At 40.5% G+C, this 19,360-nt stretch overlaps 1 protein-coding gene across 9 annotated transcripts in view; it reads right to left on the reverse strand.

Annotated features, from left to right (window-relative positions):
* Nucleotides 1-572: 572 nt before the first annotated feature.
* LOC127419054 (multiple epidermal growth factor-like domains protein 6) overlaps nucleotides 573-19,360 on the reverse strand; it is a 176,354-nt gene continuing 157,566 nt past the window's right edge. For 7 of the 9 annotated variants that reach the window (XM_051660109.1, XM_051660112.1, XM_051660110.1 and 4 more), the window contains 13 exons: nucleotides 17,650-17,778; nucleotides 12,535-12,663; nucleotides 12,282-12,410; nucleotides 11,921-12,049; nucleotides 11,627-11,758; nucleotides 8,895-9,023; nucleotides 8,647-8,775; nucleotides 8,399-8,524; nucleotides 7,829-7,957; nucleotides 7,603-7,731; nucleotides 7,393-7,521; nucleotides 4,110-4,238; nucleotides 573-4,029 (listed from right to left, as the gene is read on the reverse strand). In XM_051660109.1, the coding sequence (XP_051516069.1) occupies nucleotides 3,959-4,029; nucleotides 4,110-4,238; nucleotides 7,393-7,521; nucleotides 7,603-7,731; nucleotides 7,829-7,957; nucleotides 8,399-8,524; nucleotides 8,647-8,775; nucleotides 8,895-9,023; nucleotides 11,627-11,758; nucleotides 11,921-12,049; nucleotides 12,282-12,410; nucleotides 12,535-12,663; nucleotides 17,650-17,778 (1,619 nt within the window). In that variant the 3' untranslated portion in view covers nucleotides 573-3,958. The other 2 variants (XM_051660111.1, XM_051660115.1) reach the window with 2 other exon arrangements.

The raw sequence follows: 19,360 nt of genomic DNA on the forward strand, positions 1-19,360 counted from the left end.
CCCATTTCAGCTCTGTTTGTCCATACAATGCAAGTAAACGGGTGCCATCAGGCTGCTGGCTGTTTGACGGTCCAAAAGGCATATTTAGGGAACAAAGAAGTAATCCACACGACTCCAGTTGATCAATTAATGTCTCCTGAAACAAATCAATAGGTTTGTGTAAGAAACCAATTGAGAATTAAAATGTTTTTAACTTTAAATCGTTGCTTCCGGCCAGCACTGCATTGCTGTTTGAAATGAACTAACTCTCGCGTGATGTTTGTTCCTCTGTTGTAAACAAAGCGTACGTTTCCGACTTCTTGCATGAATGCGATGGTAACGTGATGCGTCGACTGCTGGCAGGAAGTGATTTTTAAAAGTTAATCATTTTAACTATCGATTTATTTTTTACACAAAGGTATTGATTTGTTTCAGAAGACATTAATTGATCGACTGGAGTCGTGTGGATTAATTTTATGGTGCCTAAATATGCCTTTTGGACCGTCAAACTGCCAGCAGCCTGATAGCACCTGTTTACTTGCATTGTATGGACAAACAGAGCTGAAATCTGATTATAAAAAACTTTATTTCGGCTCCGTTGAAGAAGGAAAGTCATACACATCTGGGATGGCTTAAAGGCAAGTAAATCATGAGAGAATTTCATTTTTGGGTAACCTAAACCTTTCATGAAACACTACTAGCTTCAAATATACATTTACCCTGGGGAGGAATCTATAGGCCTACAAGTAATTGCTGCTTTTAATTAATTATATTTTACAGTAATATTAACAATTATATTTTGTGATCTAAACAGTGGATCTTTTTCCCTAGTACAAGTTGTGTTATTACACTGTATACTGTCATTGTGCATGTGTTTTCCCTTAAACAGTCTTCCAGTAGATGTGTCTAGAACTGGTAGATCATGTTACTCAGACATGCACATTGTCTATAAGTCAATGATTAATACAGCATTAATTTGCTGTATGAGAATTAATAGATTAAATGCCTTATTATACAGTAATGCTAAATAATCAGTGCCGTCAACATTAGCATGTGTTTCAAATGGGATGTTAGTCGTACACGTTTGCTATGTTTGTATGCTGTGGTGGACATTATATGAGCTGCTGTAATTTTATATTTGCTCTCCCTCCCTCAGGAAGCCATAAATATGTTGCTGTCAATAATTAGATTGTGCTGCAATCGCTAATTTCACACCACCATGCAGATTAGCCTCACTGAATGAGAAACTCCTGATGCACACAATTTCAACCTTTTAAAACAGCCTAATATTTAACAAAGCAAGTTTTTTTCACCGTAAAAGGACAGAAGTCATTGTAGAAATAAAGTGGAATGCTTCTGCTGTAAAGTGATTAAAAAGAGTTGAACAATGTCAGTAGAAGTAACTGTATGTATTGTACATGAGTTCAGATAACTTTGAATATAATTATTTAAAGCTGATTTGATAAAAATAGACTGTTTTTGGTATGACCTTTTATTCTGACAATTCTGTATTATACTGACCAATACTGTTAAAAATATACATAAAGGTGATTTCTGTAGATACACAATGGAATGGTTTGAAAATCTGTAAACAACTTGATTCTATATATACTATACTGGTTTTGATGACTATAATCACATTTGCCTTGATTTTTTTTTTTCATTGGCAATTACTGCTTATGACATTATGCTTGAAAAATATGTACAGCTTCAAATTTATCAACTGAAAATAAATTATTCTAAAATCATTAAATTTATTCTTTGTATTTTTGATGCATTTAAAAGCTATGATGGGGATGCATTTATAACAATGAACATACTGAAGTTTTAATGATGTCCAAAATATGAAAAATGTCAAATGCACGATATACATTAGCATAACACTGTTAAACTACTGTATATGAACAATAGATTCACGAAAATGTTTATTTGTTTTTGTTTCTCCATTTAAAATCTGTTGTAAATACCATTTTGTGCTGGCAAAAAATAAAATCATCAATCCAAATGCCAGTACCAATGCATTTTTTGCATAGAAAACATTAAAATCAAGAGAAATATAGTTTAGTCATGCGCAAATTGAAACGTATAAAATCATGACCTCTCATGTGAGACAAAGAATTCAGTCATATCAGTTACCTTATAAAAGCTCTTTTATTCTACATGGAACAGGGGCACCTCATGGGGGCAGCCATGTTAGCATCACATGACCAGCCAAATACTGCTCGCTTAATCTCAGTAACTGCCCTGTTATTGGACACTTTCATTCATGGATTAAAATAATCTTGGTTTACTCTGCATAGTGAATTTCTACAATGGCATCAGTAACTGAAAACTACTGTTTGAATGATGCAGCATCCAGGCCACTAGGGGTCACTTTAAACCAATGTAAGCCACTTTGGTATACTTCAAAAAATTACTGAGTGGACCTATAACTGTAGTAATCTTAAAAAAAAAAAAACATTCAGTGCTACGACCCAAGAAGTGCACATTTCTGAACTCTTTAGAGATGCATAATCAAGAATAAAATTATTGTAAGCTTCCATTAAAAACTCAGGAAAAACAACTAAAGTGTTTCCCATGGTAATATTTACAGTCATCAAATCTGACAGCTTTAAGTAAAGCTTTGAAATAAGAATTTATTTAAAAAGTGATATCTCTGGTCCCGACTTGAAACACTGAAATGTATCTTTTTCTTCTGAGTTTATAATCTACATTATGTAAATGAAGATCGCATATACAAATTACAAGTTTTGTAGACACAGTATGGTACAAAAAATATATCTGTAGAAAACAGGCACTATAACAGGAATCTTTAGTGAGTATATGGTTTACAGTACTGTTCTTTAAATGCAAATTGTAATTTAAAAAAAAAAAATCTTACAGAACCACTCGCACATTAAAACTTACATTCATATGTACACAAAGTAAAAGGACTGTCATTTCATACAATTTTGAATTTGAAAATTATTATTTTTTTTTTAAATATATGGACCATGTAACCAAATATGGACTGCTAACTTATCATTTCAAATTCTACCTGAATTCTAATAGAAGTAATTGAAAATGTTCATCACAAATGATGCAAGATAATTATTTAACAGGCCCTTTTCACTCAAAAACCTGTCAACAATTGCAAGCTGCTCCACATTTTGTATTCAATTAAATAAAATTAGAGAGTGACCAGAGTAGGGCACATTTATCAGTGAATAACCACAATTTCAGCCTATTCCTCATACAAAGCTACACCAGAGTACATAGGAATACAGTGCACAAGTTTTATGTTACTTTTATGTTGTCTTTTTGAAGCTCGACAGCTACAGTCACTGTTTGCTTTCATGGCATGGAAAAGAGCAGCTTGCACATACTGCAAAACATCTCCTGTTGTGCATGACATGAGGGTGAGTAAATGTTTAGAGAATTTTCATTTTTGGGTGAAGGAGGAAGCAAGACTGAGATTTTAGTAACTCTTCAGTTCATGGGTCACCCCTCATTTGGGAATTTAGTCCAGGAGCTTAGTCTTGCTTGGACACAGCCGCTTGTTATTTTCAAGTAAACCGAAGACCTTGATTTGCTGCTTGTGATTGATAAGAGTTGGAAGCTAGAAAGGGAAGCACATCTTACATACGATTTAAATGAAGGACTAAAGCTGAAAATGCTCTTCAAAAAAACAGTTGAATTTGTCCTTATAGAGGAGGAGCTTCTATATGAAAAGTCTTCTCCTTCATCTTGGCTTTGATGTCAACTTTTCCGTGAGAAAGTTCATCATGTATCGACTAATGGAAGATTCTTCTGTAAATCCACTTTAATTGCCATCAGAGTTTGTCCTCGTCAAAGTAATTTGATGGTTGTTTGTACTCTGTAGTGTTTAAAGATTCAAAAACGCTAAAATTTTTGCCAAAAGTCCACTCACAAATTTAAGCCGGCAGTGTCTCCATTTCTGTCATGTATAGGCTAGACTGGATCAGGAACTGTGAGATTGCTATACTGGCAAGCTGGACAGTGAGGAATCGTTCTGTTTGCTTCTGCTAGTACTCTGAGTAGACGTGAGTCCTGTTATGAACAAAAGTGATATAAGACATTTATTCTTTGAAATCACAGAAGATCTTGTGAATTACCAAGAGTAAAATTACCCTCTTGACAGCTTGGTCCTACCCATCCATTCAAACAAGTGCAACGTCCATTGCCTGTATTGCATTGCCCTCCATTGCGACAATCACATCTCTCTGAGCAATCTGGGCCAAAACGATTTACTCCACAGTCTAGTGTGAATTTAAAAAGAAATATTAAACAGAATGACTTGCACAAAAAAACATTTCAGGAAATTTAATTTGAGGTGGAAGCGGGGTCCAAAATTAACACTTGCCAGGTGTTTAATGCAAGTAAAATGTATTTTGCGGTGTCGAAAAAAATTGCCCGTTCACATCATTAGAAACTGCAACGTTACATGGTTTGAATCAAATTGTAAGAATGAAAGTCTAACTCTCACTGATAGAAGCGATACAAGCAGTTCAACCATATACAAATATAAAATCATCTACAAATACAGAGAAAGGAGCAATTTCACCAAGACAGGCTCATCATCACAAAATAATTAAATTTTCATGGGGATAGCCTAATCATATCTATTTCATGCAAATACATTTTTTATGTGAAGTGCTCCATCAAAATGTAGGGTAGAAAATTAACATAGAAATTCATTTGATCTATTAGCCTACTGGCTGAGGTGTTTGTACTCCTCCAGTACAGTGGGGTTTACAGTGTGGTCTGCTGATTGGTCAGATTAAATGTATCAGGTCTGGTTCCAGTCACATAGTTGAGGAAAAGATGAAGGAGGATTGTAACTTGTGCTCTGGTCTCTTTTCTCTTCCTCTCTTTTTTACAGCCTCGCTCTATTCAGTGGGGTTTGTTCTTGGGCAACTGGGTTACAGGCCAATCTCCCAGCTCTCAACAGCATCGCTCTCTACCCTTTCTCTCTTTTTCTATCTTCCATCCTCTCTCACTCAGGCAGTTTGCATACTGGTTTCATGTAGGGTACAACAGGGCTAAAGGCACACCTTAAGGAAAATGTGCTTTTCTCTGGTCACAAAGTATCTCAAGATTCAAGAAAAACATTTATTTTTGTTGAATATTGAAGGAGCAACATAATTTGTGTGAAAAGAAATAACAACAAGGTTGTTCTGAATAAAATTCATTAAAAAAAAGGTGGCATGGAAGCCTCAATTGGGGAAAAAGGCCCCCAGTGGGGTTATATTAATATAGTGTGGATAATGGGGCAATAGGTCTAGGGCACAATTAGTCAACTTAGGCAAATACTTTTGAGACTGCAAGGTGCTTTTTTAAGTAACAAATTAAGATAATGCTTATTCAAAATAACCACTTCAGAAAAGGATGCATAATTTCTTGTTCCCTATCTGTCACTCACTCGACGTTGTGTCGAGGTAGTGACACTAGGGATCCCTCTTGGGAGCCCGAAACACCTCTGGTCTTTGATAAAAGGCCAATGAAAATTGGCGAGTGGTACTTGCATACCACTCCCCCGAACATACAGGTATAAAAGGAGCTGGTATGCAACCACTCATTCAGATTTTCTCTTCGGAGCCGAACGGTCGATGCTCACTGAGCTGAATTCCCACGGCTGTTCATTCACCTCTGCTGGATCTGATGGCGCATTTCAGCGGCTTCTCCCCACTCTGCACTGGTGCACTGCAGAGAACGCCCCTGGGTGCCTTGGCAGAAATAAAAGAGTATATTCTAAAAAAAGAGTATATTTCTCTAAAAAGAGCAGCACACACGGAACGTCTTTTTAAAGACACGTCTTTTTAAAGATGCCTTTCCGTTTGTGTGTTATTCCTGGTTGTGCTCGTTATCTCTCACCTTCTGACGGCCACGATCACTGTCTTTCGTGTCTGGGCGCTGCTCACACGGAGACAGTGTTCGTGGATGGGTCATGTACTCATTGCGAGAGCATGTCCATGGCAACGTTGCGGTTGCGGCTTGCCTTCTTTAGAAAGCAAGCCACCATAGAGGCTCCCCGCCTCGGTCCTTCTACCCACGGGTATGAAGCCAGCGCGGCTAGCACTGGGGGCGATTTGGGGACCCCAATGGGACCACCTCCGCCGGGTATCCCCCCATGGACCTCCCATTCCCCAGCATGATCGTCTGCCCTGATCGGGCTTCCGGATGAGTCCACCGGCTCATCTCACGGCGAGTTCGACCTCTTATTCGGAGCCCGCGAAGGTGATGAGCTCTCGAGCGCAGCATCGGAGAGCGGGCTCGTCTAGTCAGACGCGGAAACCTCAGTTGGCTCCACCCTTTGGGTGCGGTCGCCAAGTCACAGGCTGACGCGAAGATGACGGACATGCTTTCCCGGGCAGCCACGAGCGTCGGGCTAGAGTGGAACGCTCCACTCTCCCCTGAACCCTCGCGGCGCCGCTCACAGCCACGCCCCGTCCCAGTACCTTTCTTCCTGGAAATGCACGAGGAGCTGACAAGGTCATGGGAGGCACCTTTAACTGCCCGGTCCCGATCTTTCAGCTCCCCCGCCCTCACTACTCTCGTTGGTGGGGTGGCCAAGGGCTACTCGGCAATCACCCCGGTGGATAAGGCGCTCGCAGTGCACCTATGCCCGCAGAGCGCCGCCACCTGGCTTGGGCGCCCAAAGCTCCCGTCCAAGGCCTGTAGGTTTACATCGTCCCTGATGGCCAAAGCCTATGGTGCCGCTGGACAAGCCGCCTCCGCCCTGCACGCCATGGCTCTCCTGCAAGTCCACCAAGCCAAGGCGCTAAAGGAACTGCACAAGGGTAGTTCAAATCCACCCCCGATGTGACAGTCTCCACAGGTCATGAGGACAGGCCTCTTCCTCCCCTGTCCCAGGCTGTTCCGGGGGTGGTCACAAGGAGCCAGGTAAGTACTTCGATGTCCCTGAACTCAGCACGGCCACGACACGGTGTGGCACCTAAGGCTCCGCCCCGCCGCGAGACCCCACCCGCCGGCACGTCCGATGAGATTGTCCCCTTAGTCCCCCTCACCCGGAGCTTGGACGCATGGCCCAACTGTTATTTAATGTCTTAATTATTTAATGTATAAATAATAAATTTCAATTCTCTCAAATAATGTCCTAAAATTGGAAGCTTTAGAGACTGTTTTCTCAAAAACATGATCAAATCGTTCAAATGATTATACAGTATCTCTGCAACAGTTTGAGAAAAAAATATATATAATTTGAAAGCTGAGACCATCCTTTTTACATAAGTGCAAACACACACACACACACACACACACACACACACGCCAATCCATTATTAAAAATATACAATATATGTTTTCATTGAAGGTTAGAAATATTTATAGAATGCCCTGTAATATTTATTTGCCAGATAGGGGAAAAAATTTGACTCTGGGTAGAATGCTCACCTATGTCACAGCGAGTTCCCATCTTCCCTGGTGCACACAAACACCTTCCGCTGACAGAGTCACATGGTGTGTCTCTGTCACAGTCACATTTGTGGGCACAATTAGGCCCAAACATGCCTGGCTCACACACTGAAATAAGAATGATAGTATCACTTTAGCACTCTCACAATCAGTACCAGCTAAAAATGTCATATGAAAACTGTTCTGCACCTTTCTCACAGCTGAGTCCTTGGTAACCTGGAGGACAGAGGCAGCGGCCATTGCTCGGGTCACAAGGTGCATTGGCATGGCAGTTGCAGAGAAGCTGGCACTGATGCCCATGGAAACCAAGAGGGCATACTTTGGAGAAAAATCATGCAAGAATAATTACAAATCAGTACAACTTTTTGACTAGATGGGTCAGGGTTAAAAACAGGATGCCTTCTGGGCTTCTCACCATGTTCACAGAGATGCCCATAGTATCCTGGAAGACAGTGACATTCTCCCGTTACTTTGTCACAGGTGGCGTCATTTTGACAGTTACACACCTCCTGGCAGTCAGCCCCATACCTGCTTCTGGGACACTCTGATCAACACAAGAACACATTTAAACTGACTACCGCATCACAACATGTTTTAAAAGTTTGGGTTTTTTAAAATAACTAACCGTACAGTGTTTTAAAGGGAAGAATCAAAATGTAAGGAGACTATAGTGACACTGTGAAGTGATTTGATCTTAGTAAGGAGTAAAGTGTATTGTATTCTTAAAAAAATTATTACTTAATAATACTTAATCAGTATTTTTGTCTTGTTCTCCAATAAAAATATTTAAACATCCTTAAAAAAGAGAAATAAATCACTTTAATTGCATGTAAAAGAGCATTGTGAACATTCTTCAAAATATCTCTTTTTTGTGTTCCACCTAAAAAGAAAAACATGTGTTTTAAATGACACGAAAGTGAGTAAATGATGACAGAATTTTTATTTTTGGGTGAACTATCCCTTTAAGGATGCAATATTATCTCACCTGTATCACAGCTGTCTCCTGTCCAGCCCAGCCCACAGGTGCAGTTACCTGTTACTGCATCACACACTCCATTACTGCAGTTACAGCGCTGAGCACAGTCCTCCCCAAACCAGCCCTTAGCACAGCCTGAGACACACACATCTTTTTTATAACCATCAAATCACATCAGCTTACTTTCTGCAAACTCCACATCTACGAAATAATTTGCTCTCCTTCCACCATCACATTTAGGAAGAATAAAGTCGAACCTTGCCCACAGTCTTCCCCTCGCTGACCGACTTTGCACACACATCTGCCTGTGACTGGATCATTCTTGGCCCCTTCACCACACAAAGCTACTCGTGCACAGTCTTGCCCATAGTGCCCTGTTGGACAACCTTTAAAGAGAATACAGTCTGTTAGTAACTGCACTCAGTCAATGAGCTTGAAATACTGTAAATTAAACTATATTTATAATATAATGATGACTGAAGAATAAAAACTTAATGTGACTAACTGATGTTGCAGTTTGGCCCAATGTATCCAGGTGGGCAGGTACAGGTTCCAGTGGTGGTCTTACACACTCCGTTATTCAGGCACTGGCACTTCCGCTCACAGTTAGGACCATAACGCCCTGCCTCACACTCTAAATGAATTATAATGATGCATTGTGGGTACAGCATACTTAATGCAACACTGTAACGATGATTTACGCCCATTAAAACTTCAAAGAATATGGGTGTTTTCCCAACATTGGGCACTTTTTGGGCACAAAAATAATGACCAAAATTGTATAACCATGATATCACCACAATGTAATTTCCTCCACATCTCAAATTGTGTTTGTTAGTTTGATTAGATTTTGTAGAGGAAATGACAGTTATGAAAATGACATTTGTTTTAAAAAAATGAGAAAATGGCCCCTTTGTCTTGCATAATTTTTTCCACTAACAATGTCTCCTAATGAAATAAACAGAGTGACTATTTGCACCCAGCCTCCCACACAGCCTAGCTATTTTCACCCCAATAGTCTAATGGTAACAGAAATTTATGATGAATTGCATTGAAGGTGTTGCTGCAGTGGTGTGGTGCAAATGTGCCTATTTGTGCAGGTGTCCCGGGTTTGATTCTGCCGTTGACACACTCTTTTTCCTATTTTGTTTCATGTCTCCACTCTTAATATTTTCTTTAATACTACTTATAATAATAAATACAAATTAATATAAAGGTAGTTTTACTATAGTAATATTGTACTAGCCATAGTTTTAGTGGAAGCCATAGTTTTAATGCAATAAATCATGGTGTTACTACAGTATTATAACCATATGTGCTTGATGAACATTTGATTTCAAAACCTTAGGCATCAGTATGTAGTAACATGGCTGCAGGGATTTGATCTCATTCAGAAACAAGGCTATCAGTGAGGTCAGGAACTGATGTTGGTCGATGGGGCCTGACTTACAGTTGCTGTTCCAGTTCACCCCAAAAGTGATCAGTGGGGTTCAGGTCTGGGCTTTGTGCAGGCCAGTCAATTTCTTCCACACCAGATACAGTAAACCATTTCTTTATGGACCTCACTTTGTTCACAGGGGCATTGTCATGCTGGAACAGAAAAGGGCTATCCCCAAACAGTTGCCACAAATTTGGAAGCACACAAAGCCCAAGCCATTACATAAAGAAACATAAAGATTTTTCTTCACTGGATTTAATGGAGTAACCAAATTCGTTAATTAGAAGGGGGTGTCCACAAACTTTTGGCCATATAGTGTAAATAACTATGTTTAATTTTGTGGTTACTATGATTTTACAACTAAATACCATGGTGATACTATGGTTACTGAAGTAAAACCTTTGTTCATTCTTGTAAGGTAAGGTTAGGGTTCGGTTTAGGTGTAAGGTATCTGTGGGACTCCAAATAAACACAAGTTCGCTGCAGTGATGCCCCTCTACTGTGTGTTAGTTTTAAAATAGGGGTGCAAACAGTATCTGCCACTATTTGCTAGGGGTGCAAATGCCATCTAAAATTATTTGAACTAGGGTAGGGTGCAAATTATATTTGCCACTATTTGCACAGGAATGTAAATAGTATCTACCTTTATTTATACCAGGGTGCAAATAATATCTGCTTACAATAAAATGGCTAATAAATTAAATGCCTCATTTGCCTTGCATAATTTGTTCACTAACAACATCCAAATGTGTAGACACATGATACCACCAAATTATAATTTCTCAAATTACAGTATGTGTTAGTTAGGTTGATTAGATATTGTAGAGGAAATGATGGGCAATGGAAATCAATTAAAACAATTAATGAAATGGCTCATTTGTTTTGCTAAGGCTAATTTCAAATATAGCATTTATTATATGCACCCCAAAGACTTTTAATTAAATATTTTTTCACACTTTTTGCATAATTTGACAAAATTACATCTTGATAGAAAATAAAAAATAATACATAAAAAAAAAACTATTCATTAAAAGCATTTCAACAACAGCAGAAAATAATGATGAAGGCATGGCAATATATTTCCAAGACAGTGACCTTTATATAACAAAAATTATAAGATTATGTAAGATTTAATAAAAAATCAACCCCTGGGACATGAAAGTGCCCATTGTTGAAGAAACGCCCATTTAAGGGGGCCTGGGTAGCTCAGTGGTAAAGGACGCTGGCTATCACCCCTGGAGTTCGTTAGTTCGCTAGTTCGAATCCCAGGGTGTGCTGAGTGACTCCAGCCAGGTCTCCTAAGCAACCAAATTGGCCCAGTTGCTAGGGAGGGTAGAGTCACATGGGGTAACCTCCTCGTGGTATAATGTGCTTCGTTCTCGGTGCGGCGCGTGGTGAGTTGAGCGCAGATGCTGCGGTGGATGGCGTGAAGCCTCCACACGTGCTATGTCTCCGTGGCAATGCTCAACAAGTCACGTGATAAGATGCGCGGGTTGATGGTCTCAGACGCGGAGGCAACTTGGATTCGTCCTCCGCCACCTGGACTGAAGCGAATCACTACGTGACCACGAGGACTTAAAAAGCGCACTGGGAATTGGGCATTCCAAATTGGGTGAAAAAAACCCAAAAACAAACAAACACCCATTTACAAATATAATTTCACCCTATCTGGTATATCCATAAATGAACTGCTATATGTCACATGATAAAATGTCACATGATAAATACTGTAGTTTTTTCTTTTGATCTCAAATGTATAGTGTGTGACTTTAAGATGAGCAAAGATAAGAAGAGCACACCTGTATCACACTTGTTGCCATGGTAACCTGGGGCACAGTAGCACACACCAGTGACCGGGTGACAGAGCTGATGAACCATAGAACACTGGCACACCTGATTACAATTCAGTCCAAATGTGCCAGGCTGACAGACTGCAGAGCAGAGGAACAATTAAAACTTTTGAGATTAAGGGTGGCAGGATTGGTGTTCACAGCTGATGTGTTGTCAAAGACATGTGGAACCAATAAAATTGTTGACACATTGATGACAACATTCATTACACCAAGAGTGTGGTAATAAGTATAATGACTTACTTTGTTCACAGCCGTGACCAGTAAAGCCAGGTAGGCAGCCACACTTGCCAGTCACATGGTTACAGGACGTACCACGAGGACAAGGGCAGCGCTGAGCGCATCGCTTTCCAAACGAACCAGGCAAACAGACTGTAAGAGCAGAAATGAGTTACTGGGTCTGCCAGTAGGAGGCATTCTAACAGAAAGAAAGATTCACATTGGTTATGTGATGGACCTCTGCTGAGATAACCCAGTTTCTAAAAGAGGCAAAAGATTTTATCAATGGTGAGAAAGCTGAAATAAGCACAATTGAATATGTGGCTTGCCTATTTGCTTCCACAATGAATAGTAATTTGTTAATTTCCAGTGAACTGATAATTACTTTTTTCACAGTGCGGCCCTCTCCAGCCTGCTGGACACATGCAGATGCCAGTGATATGGTGACATGGGGCATTGTGGTCACATCTGCACTGCTCCTTACAGCCTGGGCCATAAAAGCCTACTGCACATGCTGATCAAATCACACAATAGGAATAAAAGCATCTTTTGAATATACAGTACATATGGCTTCTTTCTTTATTTCTGAAGCAGACATTATCATCAGATCATAGCAAAGCACTGGAAAGATTTTTTACCCCTCTCACAGCGTGGGCCCACCCACCCTGCAGTGCAGGAGCACCTGCCACTCTGTCGGTCACACACACCGCCATTCTCACACTCACACTTACGTTGGCAGTCGATACCAAAGTGTCCCACGGCACATTCTGAACACATAATCACATAAAGAGCAGAAACTATTAGTGTAAGCCAAGAACATTTAAAAGACATTGTTGAATCGCACTTATATAATGTGCATTAGTGTAATTGCTCCTAAAGTGGAACAGAATAATACTTGGACACTTAAAGGACTATCCTCACTTAAAAAATTATGAATGTCAATGCATTATATAATAAAATATCAAACCTTTAATTTTAAAGAAAGAAAGCACAAGCACACTCTTCAATAAAACATTTCAAGTTTGTAAGGTGTTATATTATAAAATAATAGAGTATATATATTGTTCAAAATTAGGACAACGTTTTCAAACACTTTCTGGTTGTCAAACCAAACGTTAATGGAACTACACCTGTGGTTACTCTGCTAGGATACATGTGTAAACTTGAGGGGACTGACTTCAATCATCCACAAAAATTTAAAAACACATTGAGACCAGTTGGTTAAAAGTATTGCAAAAACAGCTTAGAAAAGTTAAATTAGTTCTAGCATAATTTGTTTGCAGATTGCCACTTACTGTATATATATATATATATATATATCAAAATCAAATCAAATCAAATCACTTTATTGTCACACAGCCATATACACAAGTGCAATGGTGTGTGAAATTCTTGGGTGCAGTTCCGATCAACATAGCAGTCGTGACAGTGATGAGACATATACCAATTTACAATAACATCAAATTAACACAACACAGTTTAAACATCTGTTATACACATAATTACACTCAACTTAAAACATCAAATTAACACAGCACAATTTAAACATCTGTTATACACATAATTACACAACAATATACAAATAATAACATACACTGTACAGTATACAATATGCTGTTTTTGTTTTTTGTTTGTTTTTTGTTTTTTACTATATGGATACACATTATTCAATAAAAATTAAAAATTAAAATATATATAAAAAAAGTATATATATATATATATATATATAGAATGTACAGTATTGTACTGTATTGGCATTCAGGCTGTCGGTTGATAGTCAGTTGTTAAGAGAGACATAATATAATAATAGTAATATAATTTATGACAGTCCGGTGTGAGATAAAAGAGTAATAAAGTGCAGGGCTGATGTATTTTGATCGTGGGAGATCAAAAGTTCAAAAGTCTGATTTCTTGGGGGAAGAAGCTATCATGGAGTCGGCTGGTGCGGGTCCTGATGCTGCGATACCGCCTACCTGATGGTAGCAGTGAGAACAGCCCATGGCTTGGGTGGCTGGAGTCTCTGATGATCCTCTGAGCTTTTTTCACACACCGCCTTGTATATATTTCCTGGAGGGAGGGAAGCTCACCTCCGATGATGTGTTTGGCAGTTCGCACCACCCTTTGCAGTGCTTTGCGGTTGTGGGCGGTGCTATTGCCGTACCAGGCGGAGATACAGCCAGTCAGGATGCTCTCCACAGTGCAGGTGTAGAACCGTGTGAGGATGTGGCGGTTCATTCCAAACTTCCTCAGCCGTCTCAGGAAGAAGAGGTGCTGATGAGCCTTCTTCACAACGACTTCAGTGTGGACGGACCATGTGAGTTCCTCAGTGATGTGGACACCCAGGAACTTGAAGCTGCTGACTCTCTCCACTGGTACTCCATTGATGGTGATGGGACTGTGTTCTCTGTCTTTTCTTCTGAAGTCCACCACAAGCTCCTTTGTCTCACTGACATTGAGGGAGAGGTTGTGCTCCTGACACCAGTGTGTCAGAGTGTGCACCTCCTCTCTGTAGGCTGTTTCATCATTGTCAGTGATCAGACCTACCACCGTCGTGTCATCAGCAAACTTAATGATGGCATTGGAGCAATGTGTTGCCACACAGTCATGTGTGTACAAGGAATACAGTAGTGGGCTGAGAACACAGCCCTGCGGGGCTCCAGTGTTGAGGGTCAGTGATGAGGAGATGTTGCTGCCTATTCTAACCACCTGGCATCTGCTTGACAGGAAGTTCAGGATCCAGCTGCACAGCGAGCTGTTTAAGCCCAGAGCCCGGAGTTTCTCATCTAGCTTGGAGGGCACTATGGTGTTGAATGCTGAGCTGTAGTCTACAAACAACATTCTCACATAAGTGTTCTTTTTTTCCAGGTGGGAGAGAGCAGTGTGTATTGTAGATGCAATGGCATCATCAGTGGAGCGGTTGTTGCGGTAAGCAAACTGCAGCGGGTCAAGATTGAGTGGCAATACAGAGCAGATGTAATCTCTGATTAGTCTCTCAAAGCATTTGCTGATGATGGGGGTCAGAGCAACAGGACGCCAGTCATTTAAACAAGTTATTTTTGATTGTTTTGGAACAGGCACAATGGTGGATGTTTTAAAGCATGTGGGGACTACAGACAAAGAGAGGGAAAGGTTGAAAATATCCCTAAAAACACCAGCCAGCTGGTTCGCGCACACTCTGATGACGCGGCCCGGAATGCCGTCTGGACCCGCGGCTTTGCGGATATTCACCAGTCGGAAGGATCGGGTTACATCCGCTACAGAGACGGAGAGTGAACTAACCTCTGTAGCTTCGGCCGTGAGAGCTCTCTCTGCGAGGGTGGTGTTATTTCCCTCGAAACGAGCATAAAAAGTATTTAGCTCATCCGGTAGAGGCAGCGGTGTTCATGGCGGAGTTTTTATTCCCTTTAAAGTCCGTGATGATGTTAATTCCCTGCCACATGCTTCTAGAGTTGGTGGTGTTAAACTGTCCTTCAATCTTGCTCCTGTACTGGCGTTTTGCTGTTTTGATAGTTTTTCGGAGGGCATAACTGGCTTGTTTATGCTCCTCCGCGTTCCCGGAATTAAAAGCGGAGGTCCGCACATTAAGTGCCGCGCGAACATCGCTATTGATCCACGGCTTCTGATTCGGATAGATTCGTACAGTTCTGGTCGGAATCACTTCCTCTACGCACGTTCTGATGAAACACGTTACGCTATCAGCGTAAAGCTCGATGTCGTCATCAGAAGCGGACCGGAACATCTCCCAGTCCATGTGATTAAAACAGTCTTGTAGCGTAGAGTCTGATTGGTCCGACCAGCACTGGATCGTTCTGAGGGTGGGTGCTTCCTGTTTCAATTTCTGCCTGTAAGCGGGCAGAAGCAGAATGGAAGAGTGGTCCGATTTGCCAAATGGTGGGCGGGGGAGGGATTTGTAGCCATCCCGGAACGGAGAGTAGCAATGATCCAAAACCCGGTCCCCTCGTGTGTTGAAACTAATGTGCTGGTGATATTTTGGTGCGACTGATTTTAAACTGGCTTTATTAAAGTCCCCGGTCACAATGAACGCGGCCTCAGGGTGCGCGGTTTCCTGCTCACTTATAATCCCATACAGTTCCTTGAGTGCCCGGTCTGTGTCGGCTTGTGGCGGGATGTACACAGCAGTGATAATGACCGCTGTGAATTCCCTCGGTAGCCAGAATGGTCGACACAGAAGCATGAGAAATTCCAGATCAGGAGAACAGAAAGACTTGATGGAATGTACGTTCCTCTGATCACACCAGGATTTGTTGATCATAAAACATACACCACCTCCTCTAGTTTTACCTGAGAGGTCTTTCGTTCTGTCCGCTCGGTGCATGGAGAACCCCGCGGGTTCAATGGCTGAGTCTGGAATCTCCGCAGACATCCAAGTTTCCGTAAGGCAGATAATGCAGCAGTCCCTCGTCTCTCGTTGGAAAGAGATCCGCGCTTTCAGCTCGCAGAGCTTGTTATCCAGAGACTGAACATTTGCCAGTAGAATAGTGGGTAGCGGGGGTCAATTTGCGCGGCGTCTTACTCTGATGAGAACGCCGGCTCTGTTTCCCCTTTTCCTTTTGCGTTTCCGCGGCTGTGCTGCCCAGACAAAGGGCTCCACTTGCGGATATTTTGTTTTGTTTGTGTAATGATTAATTAGTTTTGGGTAGCTTAAAGGAGCAATATGTAACATTGACATCAAGCGTTTAAAATGGGTACTGCAGTCCAAATTCAAAATATTGGAGAGTGTTGTCTCCCCGCCCCCTCCTCACCAGACTCCAAGCTCACACGGGTTGCCAGGTTGAGGACAAGCAACAAGAACGAGCAAACTGACAATGGCAAGCGACGAGCCTTACACTGTAAGTTGATCACCTAATGTATACATTTGCAATGTTTTTATTGTTTGCAAATTATAAACCAGCTCATGTGGATTTAGCTCATGGAACTCTAGATGTATTGCTGGCTTACATGGCTGCAGCACGCTGTGTTTGCCAGCTAACTTGTTTCAAATCTGGCAACCCAGAGTGTCGAAATACTATTGGGAAATGGGCAGTGGGCGGGATCACAAAGGCCAAAACACAAACAGAAATTCCGGCCTGGAATGGACATTTCAAAGTAGAATATACTGGCTGTAGCATTGTTTTCAGAGAAGCCAGTATTTCAACTTAGCATGTTTCCTAAATCTCTGATAACATATTATGATACTTTTATGCTTTAGTACAGTAAATATATTACATATTGCCAGGGTTGGGGAGTAACGGAATACATGTAACGTGATTACGTATTTAAAATACAAAATAAGTAACTGTATTCCACTACAGTTACAATTTAATTCATTGGTAATTAGAATACAGTTGCATTCAAAAAGTATTTTGATTACAGAAGAGATTACTTTGCATTTTATTGTCATTTGTTTAATTTAATATTTAGTCCTTTCAAATGGAAAACATTTATACATATAAATGATGCGATCCAAAGTGCATTTGAACAGCGCTGAAACACTTTCTTATGATGCGTTACATTCATATGAGCAGACAGAGAATTAAGTTTGAAGTAAGTTTGGAGCAGAAGAAATAGAAATAAACCTTGTGTAAATTGTCAGCTTTACGCTAAGATAAAATGCTATTTCTAGCCATTTTACATGCACGTTACCAGACACGATCACATTTTTTTATCAAGAAAAAAAATATATATGCTGGTGACCAACTATGCTGGTCTTTTTAGCGGGTTTATAACTGGAGAATGTCTAGTCTCTAACTTACCAAGTTCACAAGCCACTCCAGTCCAACCACTTAGACATGTGCAGTGGCCACTGATTTGGTCACATGTCCCTCCATTCTGGCACAAGCACTGCTGGTGACAGCCCAAACCATAGAATCCAGATGGGCACTCTGGGAAAAATCAGCACGCTGTCAGACCACAACCTAAAATATTTCTTGCCGTAGTTGTTGTTCAATAAAGAGTATTGATCTTTCAGTTAAGCATGGCTATTCTGGCCAAAGGATGAGTAAAACCAAAGTCCCTCTCAAGGCAAGTCATTCCACTCTGTGGCCATCTTTGGAATGCTCCTGGGCAGCTATTTTTTATGGATACAATTGGCATAAAAATACAGCTCCTATTTTCTTGAATGGAGAAAGACCAAAATCTCCAAAACAGTTACGATCAAAGAACACATTTCAAATTTTCATTTTATTACCTGTGCTCCATCTCGTGCTAAACAGTTTCTGGTAAAATATTCCAACTCTGTGAGGAACTTCATGATTAAGTGACTGTCCATTGAATGCATTAAACAGAGACCCGCTGTTTTTTCAGCGTGTTATGTAGGAGTGCCACATGTTTTAGACGTCTAATGTGCTTGATGGACATCTTTGACCATTGCGCCAGGTTACTATCGCTGTGTCCGAAATCCTTCACTCATTCACTATTTCCTATATAGTGAATGGCAGTGAGTGCACTATATCTCAGCAGTGCGTGAACGAAATGAGTGAATTCGGCCGCTGACGTATACACCGAGCATCGGAGCTCTGGGGCTGTCGCAGAAACAACGTCACATATGAACTTTTAAAATGCTTGGGACTTACATGTTATTCTTAATAAATGATATGCTAATACAATAAAGCTTCATTCTGTTTGTCATTTTTAAAATATATGTTAATATAAAGAGTAAACACATTTTAACAAATGTACATTATTGTATTTATTTGTTATACTTTAGTATCTAAACTCCAATACAAGCTGGGTAGCATCTCTAGGCGCATAGCGCCCTCATCCGACCATTAACAGCATCAAAGTTATCATAACCTACATGTTATAACCAGATATTTAAACCATCCACAGAATTATCATTTCCACTGTGTGCAGTCTCCTGATTTTCACCTTAGTGAATTATTTAGTAAATAAATAATTCTTCAGCTTAATGGCAAAATTCTGTATAAAATATAAAAAAAGAGTACATTTTTAAATGTATCTGTATGTTTTGCCTCTCTAGATTTTATTATGTTATTTTAATCAAGTAATGATTTTTCAGGAAGTAATTTAATACATTCAGCATGAAATAAAACATTGCAGGAGTGAAGGAAGCAGTAAACTGTCATCTCACTCACGCTCTCCCAGATTATATGTCTTCCCCGCAGTGGATTATGGGCAATTAACCACCGTCGAGTGTACATTGAGTGTACACTCAAAATTAGAGTGCATTGTGGGTAAAAATGAGTGAACAAAAGTAGGGAACGAGTGGCTCACTCAGAATTAAGACATAGTGCACTATATAGTGGATAGGGGGCGGTTTCAGACACAGCCTGTTTTTTTTTAGTGCCTTGCACAGAAGTGCCATATTTTTGAACATCTGGTGTTTAAGAGCTAGACGGACGTCTCTGATCACTGAGACATTTACTGTTTAAGCGGTAGATGGACATCTTTGACCACAGTGCAATTTCCCGCTGTTTTTTCAGCCTCTTGCGGAGGAGCAACTTG

Source organism: Myxocyprinus asiaticus, chromosome 28 (genome assembly GCF_019703515.2).
Source record: "Myxocyprinus asiaticus isolate MX2 ecotype Aquarium Trade chromosome 28, UBuf_Myxa_2, whole genome shotgun sequence".
In the NCBI taxonomy this organism is placed as follows: Eukaryota; Metazoa; Chordata; class Actinopteri; order Cypriniformes; family Catostomidae; genus Myxocyprinus; species Myxocyprinus asiaticus.